Here is a 19,015-nt window from a genome sequence, read left to right as displayed (position 1 = left end):
TCAGTAAAGCCTGAGTAACAGAGCAAAAACTGTGAGGACCTCAAGATTTGGCTCATTACTATCCATATTATTTATTAACCAGGTTCCATGTTAAGCAAGTCTGCATGTGGTTAGTATTGGTTGAACAGTGAGTGCTACTACATGAGATAAAAATGTCATTTGGTGCCAGAAAACAGTGCTTGCAAGGTAGATATCAAATACTTCATCCAACAGAAAAATTTCGATGGTCCTTAGCAGGATGTGCGGAAGATGCTGTATCAAGAGAGATTTATTTGTTCATCAACATTCAGAATAGGTTAAATTAGAAGCCTTGTAGCCAGTTATGGGTCTGGACCCTTCTTCACTATTAATGTTCAGTGGTTAATTTGTATTGGCATTCTGTTTGATCCACAGGTGCAGCTAGTAGCATGTTTTTTTAAAAAAAAAAAATTTTTTCCTACAGACAAAAGACCTCCCTGTGCCATCTGAGAGGTGCTGCTTCCCGCCTCAGATGTTCCTTCCATCTTGTGTTAATTATGGAAACTGTGGATTAGTTCTCCACTACCAAGACCCTCGAGTACATATGGCATCACGGGGCATGTATGATCAGCAACAGCACCCTGTGAGTAGGACTTCTGTCAATTATCATTTTGCAGATCTTAGAACATGGCAACCTTACATGAGTGATCCTTTCAGTGATTCATTCCACCCTCTTCTTCAACCAGCTTGGTTGTCTCTCAATCCATTTCAGGATCCAGATGAAATGTTTCCTCTGTGTTTTCAAAGCTGTCCATGGACTTGAACCAGCCTTGCGCCTGATCTCTGCTCAGTCTCTCTCCCTGCCTCTCTCCATACAAATCACCAGTCTTCATTTAATAAGTCCTGCTCTGTGAAATCTAGACTGGCCTTTGATTCCGCACTTCTTTTCAAGCCTCATCTGAAAAACTCTTTTCTCTCTTTGATGTTTCTGTTTTCTCCTATAATTTTTCATGTTAAATTTGTAACTCTGGTCCCACTTTCCTGCCTCCTGCAGATTTTCCCAAGAAGTGGGCTAAAGAGGAGGGAAAGTCCTTACAGGGATTTCTCTTCATTTCTTGAGTGTGCCCGAATGGTGCTGAGGGCGAGATCAGTCCCTGCAGGGCCCAAAGGCTAAAAGACATCTTTTCTCCCCAGCCTTGGCTTTATCTCAAGTGCTGTCCTGAGCAGATCTCTGACATACTTACATATCTCACCAACTTGATCTCATTAAAACTGACCCCTGTAGGTTTTGTACAATTTATGCTTTCTCTGAATAGAGAGAAATAATTAAGCCTTTAGAAATTCATTTTATATATAATGTTCCTAAGGAAAAGGGGGTTATTTTACATTTGATTTAATTAGAAAATATCTAATAGTATTGAAAATAAATTTTACGCAGGAAGTTTGAGTAGACTTTTTCACTATTATTTAGATCAACTCAGAATCCCATCACAAGTCATGTCTCATTTCTACAGTACAGCATGGTTAACCTGTATTCATAAACATGGATTTGTTCTATGAGATATGTAGCATCTCTGGGCATTCAGAATAAATAATAGTGACAACAAAGGTCCAAATGCTAATCCTGTTAAGATCAGTGTGATTATTTTCTTGACTTGTATGAAAGCAGGAGTTGGCCTAAATAAATATTTGTTGAATATGATGTCAAATTTTCCTGTTGTATGTAGTGAATCACCATATTTATTTGGACAACCTGCTTGACTCTCGTATGGTTTTGTCATTCATGAGTAATGTAGCCATCCCATAATTGGGATGACTTTGTACAACACTGCACTATCATATCCTCTCTATGTAGCATGCAAACATTTCTATGCAAAGAGATGAACTAGTAGCAAGATACATAACTATGCTATAAAGCCCGAAGGGCCAAATTTTGACATCTTGATGCATATTTAGTAATATCTTGCTCCAGGATAGCCGTGTTTAAATGGGACTACCTGAGGATTAAGTTATTACTCAACATGAGTAAGGGTAGTAGAATGATTTATGAAAATGTCATTTTTCAAGCAAGCTTATTTTATTGTAAAACAATATTAAATTACACTTTAAACAAAAAATTAAAATAAGAACCTACTAATTTTAAAATCCTATATTTATGCATATAATGTTACGTATTAAATGTATTATTCAGGCAATTATAGCTTAACTTTGCAAAATGTGTTTTTTATGCTTTCAAACTTAAGAAATCTGAGGAAAATTGTGGGGAAGCAGGTAATTTTTTGTTAGAAATACACTTATCATTTTGTTTATCAGAGTTTGAAATATTGTAAAATGTTTCTCACTGCAGTTTGGAATCAGTCCCAGATTATTTTGGCTTTCCTCCTTGAGCTTTCATCATCTGTGTTTCTAATTGTACCAGAAGGACTCTCTGGGTTTATAAATTTTGCCATTCCTAAAGGAGTACTGAGGAGGTGCAATCCATTTCTGATTGTTGCTTTGAAGTTCCCAAATTTGTTTTTTGAGTTTTCTTTGAAATTATTTTCTTATGTGAGCATAGTGTTGCTCTTAGCTCTTTAGCTCCCTGAGCAATTTGTCAGTGAAGAAGAAATGTGTTAGGATTTAATGAGTGTCTTGATTTAACAAATGTAATACTGTGCATTTTACTCTGTGCTTCTGAATTTTCACCTTTTCTGCATCTCACTTTTTGTTTCTATTGAAATTTTTTAAGGAAACTTTTATATTTAGTTTGACTTGAAATGTATCTCTTTTCTGTCCTTGGATTTCTTTCAAGACTGTAATATGAGAGAAAAGAAGTGGTAATGAATTAGAGAACTGCATGTTTATTATGAACTGAATAGAGCAAAACACTTAAGCACAAGCTTAACTTCTTGAAGTCGATGGGATTGTTTATGTGCTTAAAGTTAAGTGTGTACATAGGTGCTTTGGCTCAAATTAGTAATTCTTGTGTAAAGTATAGAACTTCCAATTGTAGTAAGACTTCATTTTCCTTAGGCTTATGGTCACTTTTTGAATAATGTTACATAACTGCAAAAGGATTTACGTTTTATTTAGCCATCATCCATAACAAGAGCCCAATCTTGCAGTTCTAACTTAGGCAAAACTCCTACTGAAATCAATGAAGTGTTTTCCCAGTGAGGATGGGTAAATTGGAATTCTTTAGGGGATAATGGGAATTTTGCCAGAGGGAATTCTGCAAAACAGGGACCATAGAATTCTCCCATCCAATTAATGAATTGAAGGTGGTGATGTATGGCATTTCATAGGCTTCCTTATCTGTCTGAAGCTAGATAGAAAGCCTGACACTACTCCAACTGAGGTTAAAGCGTTTTTTGAAAGTGCTCAAATGTATATGAGGGCTGAGTCCTAACATAATGAGAAAACAAACAATTTTATAAAATGGTCTTTCAGAATCAAATAGACTGGTAGTTATTTTCCACATTTTGCAATATAAAATAAAAAAATAAATTTCCCTCTCCTATGAGAAATGTGGAGGAATTTCCAGGCAATATCATCATTGTCTTGTTTGTTTGTATTACCATAATGCCTAGGAGCCCAAGTTATGGATCAGGACCCCATCTTGGTATCGTCCTCTTGTAGAAAGAAGAAAAAGGTTTTTTTTTTTTAAATAATTTCCCTGTCCTACAGCATATTCAAGGTGGCACATGATGCTATCTAATGCGATTGATACATTCATCTAACTCTATGGGAGGACAGGGGAATACACTTTTGAGATGAAGGGTGTTGAAAATGAATGCTGTCAAACTTTGCACGCTTTCACATTGGAACAGCTTCACCTGCTATGTCAAAGCATGCCATTCTCTTAGCTTCTTAACTGCTTGCATTGGTCCTAGTTAAAAATGCAAATGTTTATAATGTCTTCAGGTCCATTTCGTTTGTCTCTGTCTTCTCATTCCCTCTCTACAGTGTTCATAAGATTGTTGAAAATCTGATTGATGTTACTAATGTTGGCTTTGATTTGTGGCATTTAGAAAGGTTTATACTGTTCACAGCATTCAAACACATGTTAGAAGAAGAAAACAAGCTGAAAAGCTCAATCAGTAGAAATTTTGAGCCAAATCTAAGTTTTTTTTTATTTTTTTGTTTTTTGGTAAATTACTTTTGTATGACTAATAAAAAGCTTCACAGCATAATTATATTTTTAACATACCACTGTTCTTTTGTTTGAAGTGTCTATGAAGTCCATATTGCTGTAATAATGTTTTATTGTTCTGTGCAGCCAGACTATCAATGGTATGTTCCGGACCAGTTTCCGCCAGATGTGCAGCACAAGGCAGATGGTAAGACAACAGCTGTACTGAACATACTGTGAATTCATTTTTTTAATGAGGCCTTTTTAGTAAACTTTCCTATATAGATAGTGCATTCTTACTTTAAGGCTCTACTTTATAAGGCTGCAGTTGATATACAAGACAGAAGTTGTAGGTTCTACTGGGGTGCCATCTATGATACAGGTTTCAACTTCATTATGATCCTTAAAACATCTATGATCTCTTTTATAATGCATGTTACAGAATTGTATAGATGCCCCATTGAATTCCCAGTAATAATCTTTAAAGAGAGGCTATCCTCAGAGTTGACCGTTAGAGCTTCTGGTGCCCCCGTCGAGACTAAATAAGAATAATGCTGAACACGGGGTGAGAAATGGAACAGGTTTTAGCAGTTATCCCTGTTAACAAAATTTTTTCCCCACTCCATAGAATTTTTTCCTCACTCCATAGAAAAGATGCAAATTGAAATGCCTCTTCTTGTTGGATTGAGTGACAGACATTGTTAACATCAACTGATGCACAAAATCAGGAATCTAGAGGCCTAGAACTGTGCCCTGAATGGTTAAAGATGCTAGGTACTAAGGCAGTATCAATTATTAATGACTCTTGGAGACAAATGAGCATACAAATTATTTACAAAAGATTAGGCTTGCTATGCAAAATTAGGATCCAGGTTTGAAATAACACAAAGTTGTGGGCGTATGAATTTTGGTTCCGACCATTATAGATACTGGGGTGGGGAAGCTGGGGAAAGGATATTGTTTTGAATTCCAAGTCCCTTTTCCTTCCCCTTCTCTTTGGAAACTTCTCCTCCTCTCCAGTTTGGGGATTTTGGTGTCAGCCAGGGTTTTGGGTCTTGCGGTACTCTAATCCCCCTTTCTTCTAGATGACCTCTCAAGTGACTTATGCTATCCTGAGTTGTGAAGTTAAATGTATAATGCTACGTATTGCATGGTATCACCATACGTATCATTCTGTAGTGGGTATGGATACTGTATATAGTGATAAGGAGTTGTTATTGAGGCTATCTTGTGCAGCATCCAAATGGGAAGCTATATGGCCATTTCTTCTCCAGCAGTTACATGTAGGAGATGCAGTACATGAAAATAGCACTATCCTTTAAAATGTATGGACTAGTCCTTTAAAGACTGAGGCAGCCTGAGGTTCTGGTGGGGTGGGAGGGAATGCTGGGCCCAGGGCAGACACCAGGAAGATGGAATTATTTTATGGCTTCTTCCCTTTAAGCCCATGGGAATTTACTGCACAAAAGAATGCCTATGGTGTCATACCCATGCCCTCCATGTTGTGAACACATGAGAGTGGAGGTTGGGAGTAACTGCAGATGCAGTTCTATGGTAGTTTGTCTCTATTAAAGGGTCTGAGGAATACCCCTATTTCTCCCTTTATGTGTCCTTGAGTTTGCTTCTGACTCTCCCACGTCTAAAATGTTCTTTTAAAGCCAAGCTCCCTGTATGTTCCACCATTGGTGGTGGACAGGGGCCAAGGCCACCCCCTTCAACGGGACAGTTGGAAACTCAATGAGTTGAAACATACAAAGAGTTTTCACTTTCCCTCCTTTTCTACCCCCAGCTATAGGAACCCATGCTACATAATTTTGGCCCATAGTATATAATTAATCCGTAACATAGAGAAATGATGTTGAGTGTAGAAAGGGCTACACTGAGCCTTTGGGGGTTGTATTTTGTTTTTACTAGTCAAAAATTAGCCATTAATCTTAAGGAAGCCCCAAATTTTTAGTACACTTATTAAAAACTGATTTTACTTAATAACAAGAGTGACTAAAGTTAAAGCTAATTGACATTTTTTTGAGTTTTGGCAAGACTTTGAATTTTGAAATTCCAAAAATAAATGGGGGTGGGGGAGAAGAAACCTGAGGAAACTAGGAAATGTTCACAACTTTCCCCCTCTGTCTTCTCTCCTTTTGGACCAGCTCTAACTACAATAATGTTTGTACAGTTAGTCATAGTGTAGTTAGCAGTATTTGAGAAGGATCATTTATCTTAGCTTGAATTTATGCCCAGTTAGGTAATAAACTGGCTATTAAATGTTAATGATTTTCTCCTGAATTAGTGCTTAAGTATGGTGCTTAAGCCATAAAAAAAACCCCAAAATTTAAACAAGACAACAAATCAATCTGTGATATCACAAGGCAGTTCTTCCCCCCCCCCACCCCCCCGATAAAGAATCTATCACTGGATTGATGTTATACGGCCAAATCCTTTCGTCTTCCTTACCTAAGCAATATTTCCATTGTCATTAAGGGGAAGTTTATTCAAGCATCAACTGCAGGATGTGGCCCATATATTTTAATGTCGTGACTTGCACACAAGTAAAATGAATCCGTGAACAAGTATTTATTGTAGTCGCTGGTGCTACTATATCTGCACATAATTTGTACCTTACATGTGTGTGTTTGACAAACAAACAAAGGGTTTCTGTCATATAGGTGTTTACTCTGTATAAATATGACTATAGGCAGTGTGATATAAAACAAACTACAAGATTCTGATCTACAAACCACCGAAGTAGAGCTACATGAAGAATGGATTTTTCCGTTCAGTGATGGTTCTGAAAAGTCAAAAATAGAGTAAGTTTCAGGTTGATCCAAAACCAACATTTTTTCACAATGTTTGGTAAATTGAAAAGTCTAAAAAATTTTACTTTGGGTCGACCAAAAAGTTTTATTTAGATTTCGAGCTTTTTTTGGTTTTGTTTATCATTTTTTTAAAAATAAAATTGAAGGAAATGTCTAAACGAAAGGTGGTTTTGACCTGAAAAATCAAAACATTTCATTTTGAAAATGTTGACCTGTTTCTACTCTTTTGGATTTTTTTTTCTTTTCTTAAAACCATCAGCTTGGTGAAAGCAATGTGAAATTGTAAAATGTTTTGATGTAGTCAAATCTCCACTTTTTTTTAAATTCCCCCCCTCCTCCCAAAAAACCCCAAACATTCAGCTGAAAAACTTTGCCCAGCTCTGTACTGAAATCAATGGGAGTCTTTATATTGACTTCAGTGGACTCTGGACCAGACCCTAAATGTTTACACAAAGTATCCTGTAGGCATAGTTTACTGTACGGCTCCTGAAATTGCAAAGGCATACATCACAGAGCTGGGAGGTAGTAGCCTGTACAACCACACCTGGAGTATTGTGCTCACTCAGTTCTGGGCATTATGTTACTGGAGAGACTGTCCTGTAGGAAAAGATTAAAAGAACTAAATATGTATAGCTTGGCTAAGCAATTGTGAATGAAGGTATACTTAATAGTCTATGTATCTAACCTAGCCTCTTTTCATATTGCTGCCACTTCCTCCCCCCCATCCACAGGGCCGGCGCAACCCATTAGGCGACCTAGGCGGTTGCCTAGGGCGCTGAGATTTGGGGGGCAGCGACCGCGGCGGTATTTCCGCGGCGGGACTTCCGCGGCGGGACCTTCCGCCGCTTCTGTGGGGGGCGGAATTTTGGGACGGGACCTTCCGCCACCGCTCCTGCCCATCCATCCACACGGCTCTGCCAATGGTGCCTCGACACCATGTTTTTCTGCTTCTCATGGGCACATCCTTTGTTTCCCCCTGTGTATGGAACCCCTTTTCTGAGCTAGTCTGCAAAGCCATTATACTCTCTCTCGTTTTAAATACTTCCTTAAAGACCAGCTGCTTCTGCAAAAGTCTGCAAGAAACTTCTGTTGTCTCCATGGGATAAAAACCTTCTATTGCTAAGTAACAACATAATCTTAGAGGGGTTGTTCCTGCGCCACTTCTCCTTATTGTCTTGTTAATCCCCGGGTCATGTCCTGTCCATGACCATGGTGAAATTCTAGCTCTACTGAAATAAATAGGAGCTGTCCCATTAGTCAACGGGACCAGGACTTCCTCATCATATCTGTTAAGAGGTACCTTGCAAATTTGGTGTGTTGTTAAAATAAATAATACATTTAATATTTGAAGTTAATTAACACCAACCGGGGAGGGTTGCGAGGACTTATTAGGTGAAGTATGAAGAAGTATAACTAGAAATAGAAAAATGTAGTGAAATTAGGAAAAGGAAAATTCCACAGAAACCAGAATCATCCCTGAAATATTTTAATGACCTGCAGAAATATGGAGTAGCATCTTTTTTCCTTCCCAATATCACCCTCATTTTCCTGTTTTTGTTTGTTTGTTTCCCCCCTCATCCCCAGGCACCGTGACCCTCTTTTTGTGCAGTTGGCAGAGGATCACTTACATATAGATCTAATCTTCAACGTTTGGCTCCAGAGCTGAACTTTCCCAAGGACTATGGTGGTTTGGATCTGGGAGGTTGATTTGGACCCTTTCTAATTTTAATGGTAATGAATACCTTCCTTGGAGCAAAGGAGGGGTGGGAGGAACAATGAAAACAAGAGGAGAGGGGAAATGCAAAGGGGAATAGGAAAACAAGGAGTTAAAGAGGGAAAAAATTCTCCTACCCATTTCTCCTTGAAAAAGCTTTCCCTCCAAAACCAGAATAAAACAAACAAGGGTAATGTTCAAGACAAACAATTTTCACATTTTTGTTTAACTAGAAATTCTTACTTTTTGTTTATAAACCTGAGTTGTAACACTAAAGGCAGTGTCATTTTAAAAAGCACAACAGCCCCAATGTCAGCTGTATTTCAAATTTCTGCAGAGATTACTGCAGTGAAATATGACTTTACGGTTGGGGATTTACAAACGGACAGAGCTTTGATTATTGAACCTCACTTATCGTTAACCTCCTGTTTATTTAATCAGGGTTTTATTCCCCGACTGTTTCACATAACAGGGTGTTTCACATAAGTGAGATTTGGCTATACTGTAAAGTGCCTGTTGCTCCTTAATGCTACTGCAATCTGCTGAACTAGTTGGTCTTGGGTAAGCTGTCAGTCTGTCTGTATGCTCTGCAGTCCTTAAGGACTTCAGTACATAAAGCTTAGTCCTGCTGAGCCAGCTGCCTGTATATGCCTTAGTCCTTAAATGCTTAAGAGCTACAGTGCATGAAGCTGTCTTGCCTAGCCAGTTGTCCCCAGAGCAGCCCCAAGCTGGCTGGCCATGATTGGGTAGAGCTGTCGTCAGCCTTAGAAAGCTGAACTCAGTTGGGAGAATCTGAATGCAGATTTTGAAGTCTGCAGCAGCAGCATACTTGATTATCTCCACCCTCAGTTATTCAAAGGGCTTCACTTGTCTCATGAAAATTTGATCTGGACTACAGTGCTGCAGGTTCCCAAAACAGTGACACTGGGTCTATAAGGTGTATTTATGTGTAACCGTGTATAGTCAGTTTGTATTTTTTTTGCTTCAGTCTAGGTAATACTGAACATTCCAGTTACTTTGTAAAATTGTGTCTGCAGCTTTAGGGAGTTTAACTTAGATATTAAACAAATAGTCACTCACCCAGAAATTGTTTTACTAGGCCCTAAAGATTAGGAAAAATGTATCCTCCAGAAAAGCTTAGGAGCCAGGAGACTGCGTAGGCTGCCTCTAGCTGCAGGCTATGGAAACAGTTTAACCATTTGAAGCCTAATTTAAAAAATTTACATTAAATGTGTTTCTCCTTTTATGGTGTGTTTAATGACTCAGTGTATTCCAAGCCCTTGCACATTTGCAGGGTAGCATTTCTTAAAGAAGCCCCTTATTGCTGCTAGTGGTCTGGTAAGAAACACCAGGCTGTACCCCAGGGTAAAGTCATGAGGCCATGAATGTGCCCTTTGGGAGGAAACATGCTCTATGTCCACAGGAACCTGAGTGATTAACCTGCAGAGGCCTTACCAGTGGGATCAAAACTGAATCCAGAACTATTAAAGCAGTTAGTTGCAAGTGGAAAGGTATGGGCTGCACTGTTTAGAACCATGTTTATTGGTTCTAAGACAATAAGATTTTCTTCCCATTCATATCCATAAAGGTGTACATTGTATCTTATTAAAACCCCTTAGTGAAGCTCCTCTTGTCTGAGGGCATAAATAAATGTGGGGGATTGCAGAGCACACCTCTTCTTCTTTTGTGTGCTGTGTTCTGTGCCTGCAGAGACATGCCTTTAGCAGCCTATGCCCAGAAAGTGAGCAATACGAGATCAGGCTGCCAGCAAGAGACCATTTAATAAGAGCCTCTGATCCAAAAAGCCAGTCTCCAGAGCAGAGTAAGAAAAGCAGGGTGACTAGAGGAAAGTGGAAAGGATGGGTACTGGGAGTATGGGTAGGAAGAGAGAGCTGGCCTGCTCTGCAACTTACCTCCCCTTTAGGCCTGTGCATCTTTCTCCTCCTCATAATGCAGATGCCATAGATGGGGAAAAACTGGAGGGGAAATAAATTAGTTGGTTGAAAGAGGGAAAAGGGCAATATATAAAGGTGGACGAGAGGACAGATTTGGGTCCAGGGAAGGACAGTGTGCAGGGGAGGTGCAAGGGAGCAGAAACAACACACAATATTGCAAGCATAGCAGTGGCTTGACTCTAATGGAGCTGCACCTGCTTTCAGCAGGGCTGAACCTGGCCCCTCCTCTTTTTACTTTGTGCCTGGATTTGTGCTAGATCTCAACTCTGAGGCTTTCCTCACTTTCTTGCAGTCTAGCCTTGCTCTAATGTTCATGCTTCCCTTGTGTGGCACCAGTTCCTAAACCTACTTTACGTGTTATATCACTCAGTGTTCTTGGAATTTGTTTTTATTTGCTTTAGGGGCAAAGGATAAAGAATTCCAGCAAGTGTACTTAATTTGAGTTTATTTAGCAGGTGGGGCTGGCTTCCTTCCTTATCTAACTGTGCAAAATTGAAAAGATGGTTGGAAAAAAAATTGGTTTTGGAGACTTTCCCTGAACCCTCTTTTCATAAAGATTTCTCTGGAAAAGAGGTTTTATTGCTCGGAGCTCACGTGTCCTTGCTGCTGGCATGTGTTGTTTCTTTTGCTTCCAAGATGCATCTTGGGGTTTTTTGATTTTTGGCAGAAATAACTAGTGGTCTCCCAGTAGATGTATTCAAGAACCACACTTATCCCTTCAAAACCCCTGATCTAAATACGGGAGCTCTTAGTCCTAATGTTTATATATTCATTATATATTTTAATTTTGGGGCAAATCATCCCTGGCTTAGTGCACAGGGAGAGGGTAAAACGAGTCCTTCCTCATCTAACTCCCTGCTCAGCGGGCAGTACTGACTTAGTTGCAAGATCCTAGGAAGAATGCGAGCCATCAGCTAATGCTGCTAAGTAGGCCTAGATGGGGTAAGCAGAGTTCAGCCTATGGAACTCTAGGTACACCGTTTAACAAATGTGGCAGGACATCTGAACATCTCTAGAGGCAAAATGTGTCCAGGTACCCCTAGTGTAGTGCCACCTCTCATTCTCAGGAGCCAATTTTGCCTTTAACATACACATTCTTTTGCTACTAATATTATAATTAGAGCTGGTGAGAGAATGGATTTTTTTTTCTGTTGAAAATTACAACTTTTCAGAGAAAAAATGAAAACCTGAAAATAAAGTTTTGGTTTTTCAATGAAAAGTCAACACTTTCCACGGAAAGTGCTGAAAACCGTTTTGATGGGAAATTATTGACCGGCCCAAGGTGTGTTTACACGCATGCATATTTGAAACTGCACAAGTATTTCAAAGTTGGCCTTTATAAAGCTTGAAGCTTTACCAGCAAACCAGGACATATTCATGAGCTGGTCTTCGCATGGGAAACTAAGGATTTGACAATTTACCCCATGTTTAGCTCTTTCAAACATTTTTAGAAATTCTGCTCAAATAATCCTTTCTCACACTATAATGCAAACCATAAACACACTCAGGATGGCCTACAATTTCTGTTTCCTGAAATGTCAGAAGTTTTCATTTTCTAATTTTGGTTTCAAAATCCACCTTCAACTTAAGATCACAGAAAATTCCATATTGTTCAGCTGAATACCAGTTGGAGATGACCGCTGAGAAAGTATGATATGAAATTTAAACAGTAGTATGGCTTTAAACGCTAACAGCCCCACCTCCGCAACAGGATGTTCCAATATGTACTCATTTCCTGCTTTTGCTGTCAATAAATGGTCCCGGCTATTTTAAATAGCTTCAGATGCATTGATAAGCTAATATTAAATTAGATTGAAGACATTGGGAAGATATCAAGGCATTTTATAGTAACTTGGTTTTCTCTGGTTTACATTGTGAGTTCATATGGCAGTGGTAATACTGGTATTTCAGTAACATACTGTAAATACACAGATGTTAATTAATTAGATTCTTTCCTGTTGGTTTCATGAAGCATTCATTTGCCATGTGGAAATTCCTTCTTTCTCATCCATTATCTGAAGGAGATGCAAAATTAGTTCCATGCTATTTGTTCACTAATGTAGATGCAACAACTTTGAAAGTACTTGTTTATTACTTTAGTCTATCAAAAATACACTATTCCTGCTTAAGTGAGGGCCCAGTTCCCTTTGTGTGCGTTTTTGAAACACAAACTACTGTGGGCCAGATTTAGACTCCAATGCCAATTGCTTTCCACTGCTGCAAAGCAGCCAGAAAGCCAAATTAACCAGTTGACCAGGGGATTCTTCTTGTGTAAAGGTAATTCTTAAATTGTGGCAGCTGAACATCACCTCATTCCTGGCCATCTGTGGAGGGAACATACCTTGAATGCCCTTGCACTTGGCTGATTCTCAACTGCTGGACTGTCCCTTTTGGGGGACACCTCTGTGCTGTTCTAATTTATGCCAGGAACTGAAGTGGTCCCCAGCAGTTATTAGGATCTGGAGAGAGCAAAGGTGGCTTGAGGCCATCACCACCTCAGTTCTGCACGAAGCACTGAGAATCTAGCTCTCCCATTATAATTTTTTCAATAACTTTTTTTAAAAGTTACAGATACTGACACTTTACAGGCACTTTTGAAAAATCTTTTTTTAGAAATAATTCTGCTTATAACATTATCTTGGTTTTTTTACCTTTCCTTTTTTTTTTATTACTGAGGATATTAACATGAAAACAGTGGACTGAATTCCCCACTGCCTTGTACCTTGTATAGTTATTTATACCTGTGTAAAATACTACCATTCTGATTTGGTAGGGTTTTCCGTTCACTTGAATAGGTGTAAAATGACTACAAAAGACCCCAGGCCATGGAGAATCGGTCCTACTGCTAGCTTCTTACCTGAAATTATCATTCCTTCTTGTGACAAATTCATTTCTATAACAGTCAGTGCTGATGCTACAGTGTTATGACTTGGGATTCAGCTCTCTATACAAATACAGATTTGGAGTAACACTGATTTATATCAGTATAACTGAGATCAGAATCTAGCCATAGGATTGTATGTTTAGGCAAATGTCCGCAATAACAAAAAATAAGGGAAGAAAATATCTCTATGGTCCTGAATTTGCATTGTCAGGTGTGAGGGGGCCCCAGGCCAGCACAGCAGGCTACCTGCCTTTTAGACAATGTAGAATTAGGCCTAAATAGACCTTTTTCAGAAATTTACCATGAGTCATTGATTGCTTTGTAAATTCTGCTTCTTTTTTTAATTGTGTGGGTGTGCCACTGTAATAGTACTATGGTCAAAGGTGAGGTGATCCTTCCAGGTGTGAGGATGTGTAATCCACGTGGCATGTCAGCTGAATAGACACTCTACATATATACCTTCACAAATAGAAAATATTCATCATCTAATTGTCATCCATCTTATACTCAACACTTAATTTATCACAGAGACATAAAGTGGCTTCTAACTGTTACAGACAAAGGAAGAGTTCTATTATGAAAACCTGGAATTCCAACAATGTTGCCTCTTCATCTCCTGCCACAAATATGGACCTTTGGATTTAATTTTCTTTTCTCAGCATGTTCATCCAAATTCTTCCCTCAATTGGGAACCAAAGGGCTGGTAGGTTTTGTGATTGACTTCTGAGTACAGGACTAACTGCATTTGGATGTCATTAGTACTGTAAATTTCAGAAGTAAATGACTGATGTAACATGTTGGAGCAGTACATTATTCTCTCTGATATAGTCAGAACTCAGAATACTCTTGGGAGTATTTCCCATTGTTGTTTTAATGTTTTGCTTGTAAGTGATGTACTGTGTGCTTTTTCATGGTGTTCCTAGCAATATGTTACAACATTTCAGGAACTTCTGCTGCAACTTCTTCAGAAAGGATGTATATGTTATGTTGGCAATCATGTATTTTCCTTTCTGTGGTGACATTTTGTCCACGCTCACTTGCGTTACTATCATAGACATATGCTTGAACCACAGATGTGCTAAGAGTTAATACTACTAGATTTGTCACTGCCTTGTACCTTGTGTAGTCTTTTACACTTCTGCAAAATGAGAATGACACATTTTATTCCCACTTTGCAGAAGTGTAAAAGACTACACTAGGTGCATGGCTGTGGGATATAGGTCCTAACATATACTTTAGTAGCTGGTATTTGAGAGAGGTCACAATTGACTATGAGATGGTAACCACTGACCACTGTTTAAAATAATGGCATTCCTAACCCATCTTGTTTCTCTTTTGGTTTATTGTATACTTATGGGGACTGTAAGCTTTTGATTATATGGAACTTAAATTCTTCAAGGAAAAAAATCAAGTAAGAAAAAGGGAAATTAATCACAAGTGGGTTAATATTTTTAATTTTAAAACATTTTGTATTCATTTACTTGCAGATACTTCCTCAGAGAAAGAAGTCCATCACTGAAAGCATATGAACTAGAGACGTGCAGATGAATTACACATGCTCCCATACTGTGAAAGACTGGGAGCTAGCCTGATGTTTCCTTGTAACTTTATTGTTCTTTGTTTTTTGCCTATAGCTCCTTATCTCTCCAGTGCATGTTATTTGTACCTGGTGAAATCCCAGTGGGGGTGGTGATGATGATGGAGACACAGATAAATCCTTCACAGATGTGATCTTCAAGAACTGGTTAAATTATCTGGGGAAGCACCACTCCCTTCTCTTCCTTTTGTGGAAGATGCTGCCCATACTGGCTACAGGGATCTATAGAAACATCTCATGATACAACATTTAACTACTGCTGGGGATTAAGAGGATGTTGCATCTGATTTGAATATAAAATATTTAAGCACATTAATATTGTGATCTTGTGTAAGAATCACAATCCATTTTATTTAATTTCTGAAAATTATTTGTTGTGCCATTTTGAATTCTGCACTCATTTCTCTGCATATATATTTATTGGAATGATAGCTCTTCAGAGAAGCGGCTGTCTACTACTCTGTGTTTGTACAGTGCCTAGTATGAATGAGCCCCATTTTTAGTTGGTCCTTAGGCGCTTCTGTAATAAACATGATTATTATTAATAATAGGTTGACTGACAAAAATGGCAATCCTACTTTTTAACAACATTTGCCTAATAACTGTAATTGTGTCGCACGTTGTTCAATATTCCATGGTAGACACTGAACCTGCTCCCATTTAAGTCATGGCCAATTCTTCCATTTATTTCTATAGCAAAAAGCTTGGGCCTAAAGCCTGCAAAGGATATGATCATAATTCTGTGTTTGTGTATATATTTGTATAAATGGAATATTAATGGCAATATTCCACTGATTTATATTGACAGTGGAAACAAGTTTCTACTTGTAGAGGATTTTAGTAATTAATAATGCTAAACATAATTGTCCAACCTTTAATTTGAGAACACAATTACATTTTAGATAGAATAGTTCTATTTAAACCATGAAACTTTATAGGAAATCAGCATGACAGATGTTTGGCCAACACTCCATGATGTAATCTGCTCACAGTATTACTGCTCTTTCCCTTCATATATTTAGTAGGACAATTCTTGTAGGGATTGTGCCACAGCCTGTTAGGGCTCTGCCTTACATAGAGGTAAGTCTTGTGCCTTAAGCAGTAGGTCACATGAAAAGTCTAATGGATGTTCTTGCTGAATCAGTAGAAATTTCTTAGTGTGAGTCTAATTTCACACCACACCTTCCTAAATTGTACCAAGGCAGAGTTTTCATGTGGACCTACCAGCCCTCACGGCCATATGCAAGATAATTCCCACATTAATAACAATCCATTTTTATTCCCATTAATGTACAAAGACTTTTGCATTAAAATAATAACCTTCAGAGATTAAATGTTTTCAGCATTTGAATTCAGACCCAATGGAAAACAATCCCTGGGAAAGGATTTTTCTGCAATTAAATTAATTCCTCCAACCGCTTTGTTTTTTGCATTCAAGGAGACAAATCCCGCCCTGTTTGGTCACACAGACTGAGAGGAACATGACCAAAATCCTAAATTAACCATTCTCTGGAGAATAACTATTTTTTCATGATTTTTTAGAAACCTGTGGCATAAAAGCCCAAGTGTCCATTGAAGCTGCTATCTCTGCATGGGTATGAAGCTGGCTTACAGACACTGTAGCAGCAGATAATTTAACTAGCAGACAACTGATTAATGATTTGGCTAATAAGGGTGAGATCATGGAAAATGCTAATGCAGTGCCTTAGCAAAATCCAATTATAATGTAACCTAATTCAATTCAGACTCTCAGCAGGTGACCAATGTTGTGGGAAGAATACCCCACACTCGGCTGTAGTGAATGTTCAAAACAGACAAGCTTCTGTATATCTGGTGTTTCAGCCAACAAACCTTCATTTGATTCACTTCAGCCCTTCTGCTCAACTAACTATGAAGGTTGTGCCTTCTATTTGTGAAGCTTAACTCATTATATAGTTTGAGGAACCATTATCTGGCCTAAGCAGAGATGACTCAACATGAGTCATTCATGCTAAGAAAACAGAGTTTGCAGTGCTAACTTTCTTTTTCTTGGTATGGACACAGGGTGTTTAATGGTTAGTTGGCTAGGACCTGATTCTGTAAATATTTACTTGCACAAATCCCAGTGAAACTAATTGTGAGACTTTGCTTCTAATATGGTGGGAGCGGAAGAAAGAGGCCTGTTTACCTTTTGTGTGATGCTACATTTCCCCAAATCCAGGCACTGTCTTCCCTCTGAATTAGTGTTGTCACATTAGAACAGCACACATCAAAGAACTGGTTTTTCTGTTTGACAGACGGGGGTGGGGGGGAGAGAGAATCAATTAGATTAAACCTACGGTGATTCATTTCTACAGAATTGTTGTCTCCAGTTCCAGTGCTTTGCCCAATCTGGATAATGGAGCTTCTTTCACTTTCTTTGGAAGATTATTCCACCTTTTATCAGATCTCCTGTTACTCCCCTATCTTCAGTCAATATTTTTCTTTCCCAAATATCATCCCATTTCTTCTTTTTAACCTTCCCATTTAGCTTTCTCCAACTTATTTGTATTGCAGCAATGGATAAGGGAGATCAAATATACAATCAAGGATATGACATACTTTTGTGGTAGGCTAGCTTTTTCATAAAGGTGTCCGTTGGAAGATGTTTAAAGTTTAGGAGTCTTAAAATAAATTGTAGAGAAGGGAGATTAGTGGGCAGCATAAATCAAGCAGTCAATGTTGACATATGACAATGATAAAGATTTGCTGAAAGAGTCATTTTTTTAAAATACTGAATACAGAACTTTATTAGAATAAGGAAAAGAGTATTTATTATCCCTAAAACTACTGCCTCTCTCTGCTTTACTGTAGAGCTGCTACCTTATAACCTTTCTCAGCCCCATCACACTTCCCTTTCTGCTACAGATTTAAAGAAATAGTACACGCACTCCCAAAATGCAGATACTAAATACAGCATACCACACGGCTCTGCAGTTTATCACATGGTTATCACAACCCACGTGGGGAGGGGGGGAATAAATATGTATTCTATATAATGTTCTATACTTAAATACCTTGAGATGTGGTGTAAAAGTTTCCTGGGCATAAATTTGTGATGGCTGTATTATTCATTGAATAATTTCCAGCCTTCATTTCAGGCCATACTGTACTTTAGGGATGAAGAAAATATTTTTGTCAGATTAATTAAAAGAAAAAGGTGGGAGCTGTTTGAAGTTGCTCAGAAGTTCTGAATACTAGAATAAGTGTTTGAGGATATGGATTAATGAAAAGAACATGGGCAGGGCAGTGAAAGGTACCTGTACAATTTGTCTCATAGGTCTGCACATAGTAATACAGATATGACAACCTATGTGTGCAATTCTGTAAATATAAGAGGAAAATCCTGAACCACTTTACTCTCCGCCTTGAATTCATTCATTGGTTTTCTTGCTTGCCACATCAGTCCACATAAACTGAACCCCAACTACATCTCTGATCTTGACTCGGACTTTTCCTTCTACTCTCTAACCTTCTCCCAGTCCTCTCTCCTTATAGTTCCCTTTGTCTCCTTCCAGTCTTTAGTATTGCATCTTTTGTCATGCAGTCTTATTTGCTTGAACTGTCTTCAACATTTTACCTGCCAAGCACCCTTTTCCTTCCTCCTCCAAATCTCCCCTTAAACCTCACTTCCAGGAGTCCTTCCAAATTTGTCCTCTTTACCATTAAATTTCTATGCCCTCCTGCACCTGGACTGCTATTTCATGTTCTATCTTGCCTATTTGAGTCCATGTCGATACAGGGGTTTGAGCTCCTTGGGGGATTGGGGCCTTAGACTGTAACCTCTTTGGAGAAGAGAATTGGGTGGTATTCTCCATTGTGTAAAGTGTTATGTTGCTATGTAAATGGTCATTAATTATAGCAAGAATGCTTTCAAGCAGCTCAGCAACAAAGACCTTATTGTCTGTGAAAACAGTAATTTATTATACCCAATTAATTAAAAAAGAGTTTAAACATGAGTT

General features: G+C 38.5%; 1 protein-coding gene across 1 annotated transcript in view; it reads left to right on the top strand.

Moving 5' to 3' along the window:
• Positions 1–14,974, top strand: part of TNIP3 (TNFAIP3 interacting protein 3) — a 97,796-nt gene extending 82,822 nt beyond the window's left edge. The window contains exons 12-14 of the mRNA XM_024212764.1: positions 443–601; positions 4,217–4,277; positions 14,926–14,974. Of these exons, the coding sequence (XP_024068532.1) occupies positions 443–601; positions 4,217–4,277; positions 14,926–14,957 (252 nt within the window). The 3' untranslated portion in view covers positions 14,958–14,974. The remainder of the gene's footprint in view (positions 1–442; positions 602–4,216; positions 4,278–14,925) is intronic.
• The last annotated feature ends 4,041 nt before the right edge of the window (positions 14,975–19,015 follow it).

Source organism: Terrapene carolina, unplaced genomic scaffold (assembly GCF_002925995.2).
Source record: "Terrapene carolina triunguis isolate 2854851 unplaced genomic scaffold, T_m_triunguis-2.0 Scaffold66, whole genome shotgun sequence".
Classification (NCBI taxonomy): domain Eukaryota; kingdom Metazoa; phylum Chordata; order Testudines; family Emydidae; genus Terrapene; species Terrapene triunguis.
Note: the sequence above shows the minus strand (reverse complement) of the source record. Positions and strands in the feature narration are given on the sequence as shown.